This window comes from Rhinolophus sinicus, chromosome 16 (genome assembly GCF_057876585.1).
Source record: "Rhinolophus sinicus isolate RSI-liver-muscle chromosome 16, RSI-T2T, whole genome shotgun sequence".
Taxonomy (NCBI): Eukaryota; Metazoa; Chordata; class Mammalia; order Chiroptera; family Rhinolophidae; genus Rhinolophus; species Rhinolophus sinicus.
Genome location: NC_142516.1, coordinates 152,067,560 through 152,084,214, shown reverse-complemented (window position 1 = coordinate 152,084,214; position 16,655 = coordinate 152,067,560). Strand labels below are relative to the sequence as shown.

The following is a 16,655-nucleotide window of genomic DNA, read 5'->3' as shown; positions in this document are numbered from 1 at the left end:
ATTTTAAACATTTTAATTACATCTCATCATTCCCATATAATCTCTGATATTTTCTCAGGATTTTTATTATTTTTCCTATTCTTTTTCTTGGCAATTGAACCCACAGTTAACCAGTTTACATTACATTGAGGTTAAATCTACCCCCACTTGATTTCCATCTTTGTTACAAATATATTAAGTTTGTGAAACATATCACTAGTATTAATCTTTTCTTGCTTCATTTTTTCAGTCACTTTTCTAAAATATTAGAGTAAACATGAAATTAAATACTCAAATAAATATATAAATATTGTGGAGGAAAAACAAAAAACTAATAACACTGCTGAAACTGAGCAGTTGCCTGGCAGGTGGCACCCTGTGCAGTATAGCTCACAATTTTCATTGGTTTGATGACATATGCAAATCCAATATATAAATTTGTAAGGCAATCTAAGGGTTTCAATGCATAATTTTTGGAAGAATATGTTCTACCACAGTCAAGTATGGGAAAGACTACAGATAAAGTATGCAAAGACAAAATTAGATCCCTGGAACGTTAAAATTATAAATTGAAGCCTTAAAGCAGGGGTGTCCAAACGTTTTTCAACGTTTTTTACCAAGGGCCATAGGCAGTAAAATACACAAACAGCTGGGACACTCACTCGAGGTGAAGTAAGTATTGCCTCACCTTGTTTATTTAAGTAAACTAAATATATTTTTGGAATTTGCTGCGGGCCAATTAAAAATGGATTGCGGGCCGCAGTTGGCCCGCGGGCCGCAGTTTGGACACCCCTGCCTTAAAGTATATCTAGGCATGTGCTAAGTAGGGGGCATGTGGCTAAGCAGGGGGAAATCTTTCCATTTCTCTTGCCTGTTCTGTGAAGTAATAAATAGCTCACGTTCCAAATTGAGAGAGGTGGAGAGTCAGTCAACCCTTTCCCTCCCGATCATCCAATCCCATTCTGTTTCTCTCTCTCTTACTTCAAAACCAAACCAAGGGATGAAAATTAAGGGAAAGGCAGGATAAATCTGTGATGTGGGGACAGAGTCCCAGATAGCAGTTTCCAAGGTGTCGGCCTCACGTGGAAAGCTGCTGGCTCAGGTAGTAGATGGCCATCAGCTGTGACTAGTTTGCCATCGGCTGTTACCTGTTAGCCATTAGCCACTGATATAACTGCTGTAGCTACGCTAGGGGGTTGGTTGGCAGAGAAGCGGAAGAAGGATTGCAGATCGTGTGGAACCTGCTTCCTGTATCTCCAATCCAGATGCCAGCGATCCTGTAGAGGGTATGAACCCCCCATCCATGGCTCCGGTTGGTGTTCCTTTTTGGCCTCGCCATATCCTGCGTTCTTATGTGGGGAGCAGGACCAGAGATCCCGTGTGACATGTGGTAAAGCCAAGCTGACACAGCCATTAAAGTTCTTAGTCTCTTAGAAAGAACTAGAAACTGGGAACATTTTCTCTGGCTTCCCTAGCAGAAAAAAATGAAATTGGTAATGAAGCAGAAGCACCATGTCAATTGCTTAAAGTTCACTCACATTTAACATTTCACACACCATTTACAATCCAGTTCTCTCTCTACCAAGTGAAAAAGGCAGTGGTGCCCTTTGGGGCTTAACAGGATGGTTGGCTTTCCTTAAAGTACCTCTCTCTGTCATTCCCTCCCTTCCCTTTTTTCCTCACTCAGTGGTGAGAAGTCTTCACGCCAAGTGAAACCATCTGTGGCTCAGTGACACTCCCACCCACCTGAGCATCATGAGACCTCACAGTTTCTTCCATCATGAGTAAAAGAGCAATGATCCTACAGCAGAGCCCTGCTTAGTTTTTTTGCCTACTCTGAAGAGCCTATTTTGAGTTTTTGAGCTGCGATTGCTTATCTTAATCAATGGGATTTAACCTGCAGCACTGGTGTCACACACCAGGCATTCTAAAGAGATTTGACAGATACTATTAACATTTATTGAGCAACTTCTCTGTGCCAGGTTGAATTATGTGCCCCAAATGTGAATTTTGTTGGCCTCTCAAAATTCATACATTGAAATCCCAATCCCGAGTACCTCAGAATATAACATTATTTGGAGAGAGTGCCTTTAAAGGGGTGATTAAGTTCAAATGAGGCTGTTAGTGTGGGCCCGAATTCAATCTGGTTGGTGCCCTTATACAAGAGGAAATTCAGATACATAAGAAGACACCAGGAATGCGACTGCATGGAGGAAAGACCATGAAAAGAGGCAGCAAGAGGGGGGTCATCTGAAAGCCAAAAAGGCGTCAGAGAAAACCAACCCTGCCAGCATGTGGATGTTGGTCTTCCAGACTCCAGAGCTATGAGAAAATTAATTTCTATTGTTGAAACTACCCAGTCTAATACACAGACAGTGTTCTGAAGAAGTTACATGTATGAATTCAATTCATTCTTACATCAACCTGTGTGTTTACCGAGAAGGAAGAACATTATTATTATTATTATTATTAATTATTATTATTATTATTATTATTATTGCTGCAGACAAAGAAACTAAAGTCCAGAGCAGTTAAAAAACTAAAATGGAAAAAGGAAAAGATTCGGTGGCAAATAAGTGATTGAGCTGGAATTGAAATGCCTGTGTTCTGCCTCCAGAGGCCGTATACTGAACCACTGCACTCTACTGTCCCACACTCGAGCCCTTCGTGGGCACTGATGTCTCTCTTTCAATCTTTAAGGAACAATAATTTTTTTTCTCAATTGAAGGCATAGATTATGATCTCTGGAAATACATAAATAAACCAGCTCCTCTGCTCCTTTCTTTATTTTTAAATTCCCTGAAGATGAGTTTATCTGTTAGGATTCCTCATGTTGTAAGATGACCCCAAGTCAAACTGGCCTAAATTTATTTTAAAGGTGGGGTAGCTCAAGTTGCTTCAACTGTTCCTCAAGGAGGCAAAATGGTTGCTATGATACTACGCCTCACATCTTCATACCATATCACTCTGGGATTAGACCATATCTTTTGGCTTTATTTCCTAGAGTCCTCAGTAAAGATCCCTTTCCATGTTTTGGTTTTCAGTTTTACATTTGTGGCTGAAACACTGCTGCCAGGGTATGGAACTGAGTAATCGGTTTAAGACAATTAGGTTCCCACCCAAATCACAGAACTAGGACCTCAGGATGGATGTGGGAAAGACTTCCCAAAGCCTTGTTAGAGGTTACTGGGGAGAGGAGAGAATGGGAAATTATAGTTTAATGAGTACAGAGTTTCTGTTTAGGATGATGAAAAAGTTCTGAAGAAAGACGGTGGTGATGGTATACAACACTGTGAATGTAGTCAATGCCATTGAGTTGTACACTTAAGACGGGTATAGCGACAAACTATATTATATGCCTTGCTACAAAAAAAAATCTAAAGCAATTTAAAAAGTAAAATTTAAAACAACATTCTGAACACATTTCACCTCCATGCCAGCAAAAGCCAATATTTTATCCCCAAAGTGCCCCTTTGCCATTAAAAGTAGACTTTGGGAGCCCTCCATAACCACTGAACCAATGCCAGGACCAACGGGCATGAAAAGAAACCTGCCAATTGTCAACAGAGAATTCTGTTCAGGTTGTTTTGAATGCTGACTTGTGATCAGGCTCAGGAAATACAGTGTGATTCATGGGAGCCGAGCACCCTTATCTAGACTGCCAGCGATTTCACACAGGGACATAATTAAGGTCAAATCACTTATTGGTGATTTGAATGGAAAAAGAAATAGGTGTTTTTTTAATGAATATTTTCTAGTGGCATTTTTAGTGTATAGAGGAAGGCGGAAAGTTCTAGCAGGGGGAAACTGACAGAAACAGGAACTGAGCTGGGGCATCTTTGTTTTCTCCTGTGACTATGTATAGTTAGGTACATACTGAGAAGTCTGGGTGAACTCTCCCTGAGTGCACAGAGTTCTTTCCTTCTGACAGCTACAGCACAGATTGCTCTGTGATAAAAGCCACTCAGCTGCATCATTGCTCCAGCAAGCAGAAAACTAGGTCCAAGGCAGCCATCTAGCTGCCAGGTGAGTTCACAGTGATTTGATGTTCTGAGTAGCGGTTGTTTAAAAACAATGAATCTACATCCATGACACCCAGTGTCAATTGAGGAATGATTTTATCATGCCTGCTTTTGTGCAGCTAAGCTGGAAAATGTGAGCTGTGACAGACTGAACAAATTTGCATGTTTCTGGGTTGGAAGAGCGCTTTGATTGTTGGAGAGGCCTGACGATGCTGTCAAGTGCTGGCAGGCAGCGCCCCCAGATGCACCAGATCTCCTCTCTGGGCGGCTGACAGCACACGATTTAGAGTCAGCAGAGGATCAAAGAGTTGGGACTATCTCAAGCAGAAGTGTTAAAAACGCAAAGAAGCTTGCATCTTGATAAGAGGACATCGCTGAGGAGAAAAATGAACAGAAAGAAAGAAAACGACCTTGAGTCTATAAAATGTTACAAGCCTCAGAATTGTAAAATGCCTGAAATGAGAAAAGAAAACGTGCAACTCAAATGAGAGTTTCAGAGCTGAAACGGTTGGAAGTTGTATGCTTGCCACAACGGAAGAAGAGAAAGAGGTACAATAGATAACTACACGGATTATGACTTAGATTACATTTCCATTTGCAAGGCTTGCGTAAGGAGGCCTGTGACTGTGACTGTGACTGAAAACTCCAACAGGTGCCTTTTAGCTGAGCATGCCTCTTTGGTGTGAAATGCAAGAATTTGAAATACAAATATTCTTTTAAGAAGAAAAAAACTGATTGGTGTCAGTAGTCAAGACAAAATTTGCTTTTTAAAGAAGGAAAAATATCAGCGATGAGACATAGATAGAAACATAAATAATAAATTTGCTGCTTAGGAAATTAAGTTTTCAGCCAAGTGTGCCATATAGTAACACATTTATCAATAGGGAGTTAATTAATGATTCTCCCCCAGGGAAGACTGAGTCTTCTGGCAGCATTCTACCTGTTTCAAATCTGGCTCCTCACTTTCTAATTTTTTGTTTTGGGGGGTTTTTTCAGGGGGAGGGGATGGGTTGCCTTTTCCCTACTCTCTGTAAGAACAGCTATTGTCACCATGTCTGGAATCCCCATTAAAAGAGAAGGAGACTAGCAGTGGAGTCAGCTGGAAATTTTGAGCCCCAACTTTTTCACTTAGAATTTCTCAGGGCAAACAAATGCCCTGCCCGTGCTTTTCCCCTTTAATCTTTACTTGGGTACTAGAAGGAAAAGCTTTACAAAAAAACTAGCTAGAAACCATGTTTTCTTTGTTATTTGAGTCTCTTTCTCTACCACCTAATATAAGATAAGCAAGCTACTGTAGACACACAAATAAATACTTGTTTTCGGCACCATCTTGCCAATAGTCCAGTCTTGAAAAGTGAACTTTCCACAGAGAAAGACAGGATCTGACACCGTTCACACCCACACCTGTATTCAGATAGTTAGATCTGGTTTCCATTTGCTGGTCCAGTGTTTTTTCTAAAAACTTTCCCAAAATGTATTAGCTTCTCGATAACCGTTTTTAATTGAAAAAAAAAAAAGGGGGACCCCCCGCAACCTCCAGCTGCAGTATGATCATATAAATAATATTTAATTAAATTATACCCGGTGTGTATTTGACAAGCATAAAAGAGTTTTTTGCCAGTGACCTGCAATGTTTCCTGAAATTTTTATGGCTTGCTGGTGAACATTTAGCATTTCAAAATACATTAAAAAGGAAATTCTAAGAGCCTTAATTATATGATTCCCTTGCCTGCACAGGAAATCATTTCCTTCTAAATATTGTGCTTTATTTGTTCCGATTTCTGTTTTCATAGCAAATCTTCCAGCATTTCATTTTTTCTCTGACCCAGGCAATGAACCACAACAGAGGAAAATAGCCCTAAGAACTTGACCACATTGTGCAATGTTCTAATAAAACACAAGAGGGCAGGTTTTGCTTTATTGTAAGCCCAGTTGAGCCATGCTGTTACCCAGGAAGGTCATTGTGCTAATTACATATTCAGAAACACTCAATAACATAACACAGTGAATGAGTAATCAGAGTGTGTGCTCTGGCAGCAAATCTCTGGTATTTTAATAAAGAAGGACAAGTTTAAGCCTTTCTATGAGGCATTGTTTACAACACAGAGAACAATTATATTTGAGAGACACTGTCATAGTTTTAGCTTATGTTTATAAACCTCGGAAGGAGCAGAAAATGGCTAGAAGAAAAAAGGACCAAATTCAGTCATATTATATCCCAGAAGTCTGATTTGAGTCAATGTGGCAAATAACAAATATGGGTTAAGAGTTTCTACCAAACAAAGACAGTCTTGGCAAAAATATATAGAGCATACAGGCCTTGAATAGGAACCTTGTGTTTTGTGCTTGTTTGTTTACTTTTAGAAAACTTTAACTTATCCAGTTGCTCACAATTTGGTGTGTTGTTTCAAGATTTCGTTAAACTACCTGCCAAAGCATTATTAAATTTGCAAAGATTATTTTCAGCTTGAACAGCCATTATAGCTAAAGTCAAAGTATCATGTCATCTTTGGAAAATTACTAAAAAAATATGTTGGGCACACCAGGCACTGGTTTTGCCAACAAACTCCTTCCACCGAAACAGGTTTCTAAAACTTCAGGTAGTAGAGAGCCCTAACATGACACTGTGAGGCCTCAACTTTCTATCCTGTCCCTACAAATGTTAGGGAGAGGATATGCACAAGAAGAAAATATGTCTGAAAAGTGTACCCTTGTATTAGGTTGTATGGAGTAAAATTCCACCTACCATAGGTCCAACTGAAAATCTGGAAGATACACTGTTATTTTATGGTTCAAGTTTTACTTTGAGATTTATTTATTCATAAAAAATATTTATAGAACATTCAGGATAAGCAAAGCACTGTAGAAATTAATAGAGTGCAACCTTGAGTTTTATCATTGCATTGAGGAGAGCAATTATCTCCCATTAGGAGGTGAATTCGTTCTTTTGTGTGCCTGTGTCAATTAACCACATTTTCTGAGTACTTAAAGTGCTTTGATACTACAGCATTGGAGCTGCACAGAGAGTTGTACAACCTGGCCTCTAGAAGCTTCAAGTCTAGATGTAGAAGCAAACACGACATAAGCATTACCTCTTTGGCTCTAACTTTCTTCTTCTTGGATCTCCAAAAAGTTGACTGACCTGGAAGGCTTTCCAGGAGGATCAGAGTTAGCTGCTGCAGGGGTCCTCCTAGGTCAGTGACTTGAAGGAGCCACTTTATCACACTCCCACCCCAAGTTCAGTCATTAGATTGTGGGGACCTCAATAGCTATTCTTCACCTGGGAAAAGGCTGGTGTCTCCTTTACCTACCTGTATAATAGAGACCTAGGAAGTAGCAATTACTTAGAAACTCAAAAGAAGGTAGAAACATCAGTTTAAGAACTTATTTTCAAAAGTGAAATGGCTATTATGTATTTCATATTTTCAAAATGTGAAGTAGTAGTTGTAATGTATTATATATACTTATAGACTTACATATAAAAAGATGGGAATTGATGGTCACAAATTAAAACACAATAACTCCCAACAGATGAATAATAATCTCCAAAACATATTTATTTTTATTTTCCTCTTTAATAAGTTTTCTATTTCTTGCTAATGTGAGATTAAAATTATTTATTATGATTATCGTAATTAATAGTGTTAAATCCTAAGCAAGACACAAATTCATGTCAAAGAATTTTAGAATTTGAAGAGAATTTAATTCCCAAAAGAAAGATGTTATTGGATATTAATGAATGTTAGTTTTATAAAAACATTTCTTTTGAAATCATAATTCATATACATATAATTTTTGTAACACTGAAGATATAAGCATATAAAGTTATCTATTCATTTTCTTCAAGGTTGAATTTTTTCCCCTACCATTGAGAAGCATAGCCCTACAATGCTTGGTGATATTTTCTGAGTTTATTTGCATAATATTCAATGTAAGTGAATACCAACATTTTTATTTTATGAGTTTGTTCTACCTTTAAATTTGTTAAAAAGCATTCATCATTGATTTATTGTAATGCTGGAAAATGTTGGAAAAATTTTATTCCTTATGTGAACTATAAAATTAGGAAATTATTTCTCTTAGGAAGACATTATTAAATACAATATTTATAAAAAGTTTCAAGCACTATAGATAGAAGTAGCTAAGTATAAATGACTGTTCTTTATTTCTACCTCAGACAGATCTTGCTTTAAACAAATTTTATGAGAATATGATGTGTGAAAAATCTGATATACCTGAAAGATAAGCTAGAAGTGGTTATTTGCTTTATAGAATTATTCATAATAATTCATCTATAGAAAGTAATTTCCCCTGGTGCTTTTAATGTGTAAGTGATTTACATACAACTTTTCAGAGACATACCTACCATACACAATTATATATTCATTTTAATATATTTCTCACTTGATTTAAAATTTGGATGTAAAAATGTATTCTCCAACAACCATAAGTGGAGAGCATAAACTTTCCAGGGCAGAGCATGTTAATGAAACGCTGTTGAATTTTCCATGAATACTGTTAAAGGCAGGACTTGAGACCGGCACCTGTGGCTGTGGCTAAAAAAGTCCAAGCGGGGCTTCACCCCCAGGAAGGACTCTGGGCTCTCTTGACTCTCACTTGCTTGAGCCTACTCGCAAATATACCTATAGTTTTATGAGACTCACTCGGTTCAGACTGGGCTTTTCCATTTCTCTGGCTTTCGCAGCTTTGTTCCAGGGGGAGAAACTGGGTATTTGTGAATCTTGCACACTCTAGGCCCCCCATCTATAGAAGGCAGCTTCAGGGCGCTCTTAACACCCATTCTTGACAGACATCCAATCCACAGAGAGGGACTTGAAATGAGCAGACCGATGGGCCGCCTTCTAGAACTTTGGCCTCACTCCTGATGCACAGGTACCAGAGATACAAGCAGATTAAATTTGCCTTTAAATCTCAACAACTGTTAACTTCTCAGAAGCAGGGATCATCTTGGTAAGTCTAAACATCTTAGTAAAGACTGCCTCATTCTTATCTCTCATAATCTGATAATTGTTTAGTGGAAAATAACCACTTAATTCTGTATTATTATATTTTGTATGGATGGTTTGCTTTTAAATGGTAAGACTTAATTGATTAGCATTCGTAAGTAACTCTCAGTACATTAATGAATCTAAAGGCAACTCTTAAAAACATGCCAAATGCATTTTATGTGAAAATTTTTTCCTCTGAGGATACCTAGTAAAGGAATTGGCTCAGGATCAGCCAAATGAGACCTCAGAGCAATGGAACCCGAATCAAATTGTCTCATGTTCAGGATTGTAGCCCCAGTCAGCCTTTCCTGGAAAGAGGGATTCTATGCTTGGTAATAGATTTAAAACAGTGTATTAATCAACTAGAAAGCTCTATAATTTAATCTTTCATCTATTTACTTATCACTATAAGATCCATGTGTATCCAGCTATTGAATTTTATGATATGTCTACTGTTAAAGGACTGCAAACTTTTGATAAATTCTTCAAAGTCTAATTTGCAAAAAGAGACCCAAATTATTATTCATTCTCCATCCTACTTGGAAAATAAGGCTGAGTTTCATCCTCAAGAGAGTTTTAAAGGCTTTTCATCCTCAAGAGAGTTTTAAAGGCTAAAGAGGAAAATAAGCCCCATGAAGACAATCAGAAAGGCACTAAAAATATAGATGTTTGTAACTAAAAGGGATCTTGGAGACTCATGCAGTAACTGCCATCCCCTAACCCCACCCCGCTACTAATGAAGATACTTGGGCTGAGAGAGATTGAACCATAATCTTGTCCAAGACTCAAATTACACTGACCTGAAAATTACAATAAAACCACTCTATCAATTTTTGTTGGAGCTCTCAAAACATGAGGAGGCTTAATCAATACGGGGAATTATTATGGGAGACCACAAATCATAAGCTCTACCTTTGTTTAATGGCAGAGACAGCCTCCAGCACTTTAGCCTGAGTTTGTTACACAAAAAAGCAAACTAGGAACTACAGCGAAGTGTCTTCTGTGGTTGGGCTCTTCACCACCAGAGTAGCAGTGCCAAAGATCTCCAACTAAAGGAAAAACAGTGAGGATTAGTTTGTTCATTGTCAGGGTCCCAACTCCAGTTTCGCCAGCCTCTTCTCCGGGTAAGGCGTGAGCACTAGGCTTCTTCTGTGTACCTCTTGCTGCTTAAATGTGTCTCCATTAGCGGTGTGTATCCTTTTCGAAGTCTTCTATACTGAAGGAAAGCCAGCAGCATAAAAAGACCAACCAAAGCCACCAGTATTCCCACAACCACTGAGGGGGTTGTGGTCCAACTTGGAGTTTCTTCAACTGAAATTAAAGCAGAAAAAAAGGTTATGATTGGGATTTTCATCAGCTGAATACTCTTCAAGAAGGAATGAAACAATCCATTTGCATTTCACATGCATTTTTGTTGATAAAGCTAAAACTACAGGGAATAAAATTTATCTTCTCCTTTCTCACCAACTATTTCCCATATCCACAATTGTTTGTCTTGAGAATGTGGGAAATGGCATTCCATTATCTAAATATAGCTTGTTGTATTTAAAATTTTTCTTACAATAAATACTTACGCAGAATAAACTCTCTGAGGAAGTATATAACTACTTTTGTGAGTTAGAAATTCATTTGGAAAAGAATGTTCTAAAATGGTATCTGGAGGACTGCAAAATATAAAACCCTCAGGTAGAGAAATTCTGCTGTTATCCCTACCTTTTTTATAGGATGATAAATGTGTAAGACAGATCAGACTGGCTATTATAACAAGACATCCAACAGCAGGATCAGATGAAATTTGTACCCATTTAGATAGTTATAAATAAAATCTGAATCTTCCACATGATAAACCAATCCTCTACTCAAATATATTTTGGAAGCACTCTTCTACAAAATTAACATTATTTCATTTTTAGTATATGTATAACTATTTGTCATTTCTTTAGAAATTATCTTATCCTTGGCCAGCTGTTCTTAAATTCAGTTTTCTCTCAAATGAGTTCTATACTCTACACTTAATCAAAATGTAAGTTTCTCCTTCTAGTTCTTTTCCTCCAATCCCACAGAGGGCTCTGACCCATCCTGATTGGATTCCTCCAAGAGGATTTAAATTTGTCTCCTCCTACTACAATCCAGCAGCATCTGTTTAAAATCTTTTTAAAACACAGATTTTTATTCTGCTATTGCTTTGTTCAGGAACCAAAAATGATTACCTTTGTTATTATCCAAACTCATCTGCCTAGCTTCTTGTTTTTAATTATTATTTTTTAAACTGTGGTATAATACATATATTTCACCATCATAACCATTTTTTGGTGTACAGTTCTGTGACATGAAGTACATTCACATTGTTGTGTAACTACCACCCCGATCCATCCACAGAACTTTTTCATCTTGCAAGACTGAAATGGTAACTCACCATTCTTCCATCTCCCTAAATCCTGGCTACCACCATTCTACTTCCTGTCTCTGTGAATGTGACTACTCTAGGTAACTCACAGAAGTGGAATCATACAGTTTTTGTCCATTCATGACTGTTTATTTAACCTCGTATAATGTCTTCAAGACTCATCTATGTTGTAGCATGTGACAAGATTTCTGATTAATACTCCATTGTGTGGATACACCACATTTTGTGTATCCTTTCATCCATTAATGGTCACTTGAGTAGCTTCCACCTTTTATCTGTTGTGAATCATGCTGCTATGAACAGAGGTGTACACATATCTATTTGAGTACTTGCTTTCAACTCACTGGGGTATATACCCAGAAGTGGAATTGCTAGATCATATGATAAGTCTATGTTTAATTTTTTGAGGAACTACCGTACTGTTTTCCACAGAAGCTATACCATTTTACATTCTGACCAGCAGTGAACAAGGGTTCTAATCCTCGTCAACCCTTGCTATTTCCTGCGTTTTTGATAGTCGCCATCCTAAAGGACATAAAGTGGTATCTCTTATGGTTTCTGCCTAGCTATTAAGGCCCTTGGTAATCAGGCCCTTCTCACAGATCCAACTTTAATTCACATTAATCTTCTACCTAAGCCTTCTACTACAACCAGGCTTCCTTCTCACAGTCCTCTCGGTATAGACTACGTCTGCCTTTTGCAGTTCTGTTCCCTGCCCTTCTCCAGTCTAAAATGTTCCCTTTTTCCTCCTCACCTACCTAAGATCTACCATCTCTTTGAACCTAGATCAAGAATTACCTCCTTTCCCAAATCCCTCACTTCCATCTCTAACTTTTGGTTACAGTTATGTCTCCCCAGATAGGATTGTAAATTTCTTTGTCAAACCAATAAATGAATATGAATTTGCATCTTCTAGTGGGTTACTGCATTCTGGGCATATTTAGACTCTCAGTCTATACCTATTAATTGGCTGACTTCAGAGGAGGTAGAAATATGGTCAAAATGCACATGCACATTGCAAACTTTTATTATTATTATTATTATGTTCAATCCCAGAGAAAAGAAAAAGAAGTTTCAAAGAGATATTCTCAGCTGCCAAAGACATGAAACTTCAGTAAGGAGAATAAGCAGCAGTAGTTGCACAATTAGACGAAAAAGCAGAGGACAGATTCCAGGGCCTGAAAGACTCTAAAGTCACAGAGAGAGAGAGAGAGAGAGAGAGAGAGAGAGAGAGAGAGAGAGAGAGAGAGAGAGAGGTGAGCTCAAAAATTGTTTTGATTACTTTGTAGGCTGAAGTTAAAATGAAATAGACACAAATGGGGAAAAGCCACCAGCAGATGGGCTGTGTGTTTTTTAGCTTCTTGACAAATGAAGATACTTTTTATTGTTTTATCTTTCCTTTCTCAACCTGTTTATAAGACTTTTGTTAAATGAGGTATAATTGACATACAACATCGTATTTGTTTCAGGTGTACAACATGACTTACTGTTTGTATATATTTCAAACTAAGATTTTTTAAATAGCATGTGGAGCTATCTTGGGACATGGGCAAATTTAAAAAAAAAAATGTGTGTGCCTCTATATACACGTATCAAAATATCCTTCCATATTTTGAACCAAGTGGGAAAAGCTAATAAAAAATCTACAATTTAAAATGACTTTAAAAGCATTAAATTTATAAAACACACGCATGAAGTCCCATGCAGCCCAATCTGTTAACACCTCATGTCAACGTCACAAACTTGGCAGGGGTAGGATGGGCTAATTGGAAAACAATTCGTCTAGTTACAAAATAATGCAGAGGTGGAAAACAAACAACAGCCTGTCTTTCTTTAAAATTTTTATAGCAAATTCAACGTAAATTTTTTGCATTAATTTTTTTAAATATAGAATTATATTATTACTTATCTCCATCACTAAATTTTTTGGCCTCCACTTGAACTTTGCACTGGAGACAAGCGCTGCACTTGCCTCACCCTAAATGCAGCCTTGCCTCCAAACAATGATCTCTATGTGCTGTAAGTCCTTGTCCTCAGGTGGCTAGTGCTTTGTGACTTTAGTGGTTAGACACTTCAAACCACTGGGCCAGTTTTCAATTAATTCAGATAGAATTGTGAAATCAAGTGTGGGAGTAGATACCGTGTTTCCCCGAAAATAAGACCTAGCTGGACCATCAGCTCTAATGCGTCTTTTGGAGCAAAAATTAATATAAGACTCGGTCTTATTTTAATATAAGACTGGGTCTTTAGAATAGAATAAAATAATAGAATAGAATAGAATAGAATAGAATAGAATAGAATAGAATAGAATAGAATACCTGGTATAATATAATATAGTACTATAACATAATACCGGGTATAATATTAATAGAATAGAATAGAATAGAATAGAATAGAATAGAATAGAATAGAATAGAATAGAATAGAATAGAATAGAATACCGGGTCTTACATTAATTTTTGCTCCAAAAGACACATTAGAGCTAATGGTCCAGCTAGGTCTTATTTTCACCGAAACACGGTACTTCCTCTGTGGAATAAAGTCTCTTAACAACTTTGTTTTCTGAAACAGTCAGCCAATAACTCCCTTTCTGATGTTTAATTGGTAGTTTAAAGGCTCATTTTGCTAAATACATACATTCTAGAAAATTGCCAATAAATGAGACATGAATGCTTCAATTTAAGGGCTTGGTTTACATTTAGAGAGAGAGAGAGCAAGAGAGTAGAAAGCTCCTTTAAAAAATGAATGATTCACCCATTTAGAAGTTGTATTAGTTACCTGGCAGATCAATGGCATAGCTGTAGCCAAGTTGGTCTGCGGTTAAAAAGAATTCCTCATTAGTCACCGGAGGGAAGAAAGGAACCATGTTATACATCCGATTGTGACCAATAGGTGCCAGTTCCTGAGGCCAGGCATCCGCAGAAGGATTAAATCTTTTCATCCACTCATCAAAAATTGCATCGGTAAAGCAATGAAGGACCTGAAAGGCAGTTGAATGTGATGTTTAATGTTTATTGGATTATTTCAATTAGATCAATCTAACTGGAGACTGGAGCTTTCTCTAAAATGGAAGGGGGCTCTTCTTGACATGAGGAACTTCTGTATACCCAGTCTAACCTTAATGACATACCTACTGGCATTTTAAATTAAGTTTCCAAGGATGTATGACGTGTCTGTCCAAACAGGATTATAAACCCCTTTGTCAAGTGAACAAATGAAAGTTCTATTGTAGATTTAATATTGGCTTGGGAATATGTGAGGCCTCAACGAGTGCAGGCTAATTATTAAGTTCAGGAATAAAGGTAAGTGTCACAAAATACATATTCCAGTCAATTTTCAGATGCTTTGACTTTAACAGGAGAGAAAAAAGAGGTTGTGTTTACCAGTATTACAACACAAATGGACAGTTAAAAAAAGGAAAATATCCAACATGGGTTTTCAAGTTTTTCTCACCAGGAATATCCTTCTGTGTACTCATTTTATAACACTGTCATTTGGATTTTCAGTCTTATGCCAGCAAAACAAAGCCTAAATTTTTGTAATGTGCATAGTACTTATTTTTATTTTCTCACAAAAGCTGCTAAAGTCCTTTTCAAATACAGCAATCATTACATGTTTTAAAATATTAACGGCACAATTTCACATGTATAGCCCCCAATTTCACAAGATGTAAATCTGAGAGTTCAGCTAAGGCTTTTTCCTTGATCATTTGAGTTCTTCTTTAATCCTAGACTCAAGTTCAAGGAGCTCAGAGACACTGTCTGCTTTTCTTGTCCGCTCTGTCCCCAGCACCTGTCACCCCAGGGCCTATCACATGGCAACAGGGAGATACTTATTTCAACACTTATTAATGAATTCATTCATTCATTCACCACTATTCCTTATACCCTAAATACAGCACTGGTCAAATTGTGCTCTAATTTGTTATTTATTTGTCTACTTCCACTAATAAGACCCTAACTCCTAAACATCAGAAACAAGGTCTTTTTACCTTTGAAGCCTCAAGCTTAGCATGTAACCTGGACAGAGTCGATGCTTCATAAGTATCTGTTGGCTGATGACGGTGCCATGCAAAGCCGTTTTATTTTTGTATACAATTTATCCAAACAGGCCCTTTTTCTAGCTGATAATGTTTCTTTAATCTGCAAAGTTGTGCCTTCTGTTTTCTGGCACCAGAGGCTTTTAAAGACAAACTCAGTTGTCCCTTGACCTGAGACATCTTCCCTGATTGCTCTGAGTCTGAATTCTTTGCTTTGTGCACTTCTTGACCCCTTTAATTACATCGCTCTTCTGGTTTGTATTACAGTTGTTTACTGAATAGAGAACATTTTCACAGTGTACCTGAGGTTCCTCGTAGTCACTTGCCCCTGCTCAGGCAACAGTGAAAGTTTTCTCTCTCTATTTTCTCAAGTGGCTGCTTTCAGGATAGTAACAGGAATCTAGTCATTTACCGAAGGGAGTTTTTTGTCCTGAATGGATTTTTAAAGTTTACAGCAGAGACAATCATCTCAAAAACCAAGGAGATAGTAGGAGGGTAAACGGGTCAAATATATGGTGAGGGAAGAAGAACTGACTCTGGGTGGTGAATACACAATATGATACATAGATGATGTATTATAGAAATGTACATTTGAAACCTGTGTAATTTTATTAATCATTGTCACTCCAATAAATTTTAATTAAAAAAAATCAAATGATAAAACCTGGGCTTTCAGAGGGATGAAAGAGTTTTGAATTCTAAAGTCTTGGCTTTGAGTAACAAAATTTAAGCTCCAAAGAGATTAAAGGCATAGTTTACTGCAAAAGCGGCAACTTTGAAAGAATACTTGATAGTGCAAGTAAGTGATCAATGTTTCCCACAAGGAGAGTTTTTAAAAAGCCATGTTTGAGAAGAGTCATCAGCCCTGGAGAAAGCATTTGTTGTTGGTGTATATCCCCGAAAAAGGTATCACATGTCCTATATCCTGGCAACTCCTGGTAAGGTTAGAAGGTTCCCAAAGAGGGAAGGTGTGCTTCTTCCTCCAGGTGTGTCCTGGGGAGCCTGCCAGCCTCACATAGATGTTGGCCTCACATGTGGAGTCCAAGTAATAGAGGTAGAATGTCTAAGGATGGCAAGCCCTGTTGATTGCTTACCCAATATCCATTCTCCTCTTTTTCCTCAGTAACTTTCTTCATATTTTGAGATTTAACTGGAAGTCATTAGCTAGGACTTCTAGGGACGCTCTTTAAAGGTGGCTG

At 37.6% G+C, this 16,655-nt stretch overlaps 1 protein-coding gene across 2 annotated transcripts in view; it reads right to left on the bottom strand.

Moving 5' to 3' along the window:
- Positions 1-6,030: 6,030 nt before the first annotated feature.
- Positions 6,031-16,655, bottom strand: part of DCT (dopachrome tautomerase) — a 71,492-nt gene continuing 60,867 nt past the window's right edge. For both annotated transcript variants that reach the window (XM_088792856.1, XM_019737195.3), the window contains exons 7-8: positions 14,196-14,397; positions 6,031-10,321 (exon numbers count right to left, since the gene is read on the bottom strand). In XM_088792856.1, the coding sequence (XP_088648982.1) occupies positions 10,149-10,321; positions 14,196-14,397 (375 nt within the window). In that variant the 3' untranslated portion in view covers positions 6,031-10,148. The remainder of the gene's footprint in view (positions 10,322-14,195; positions 14,398-16,655) is intronic.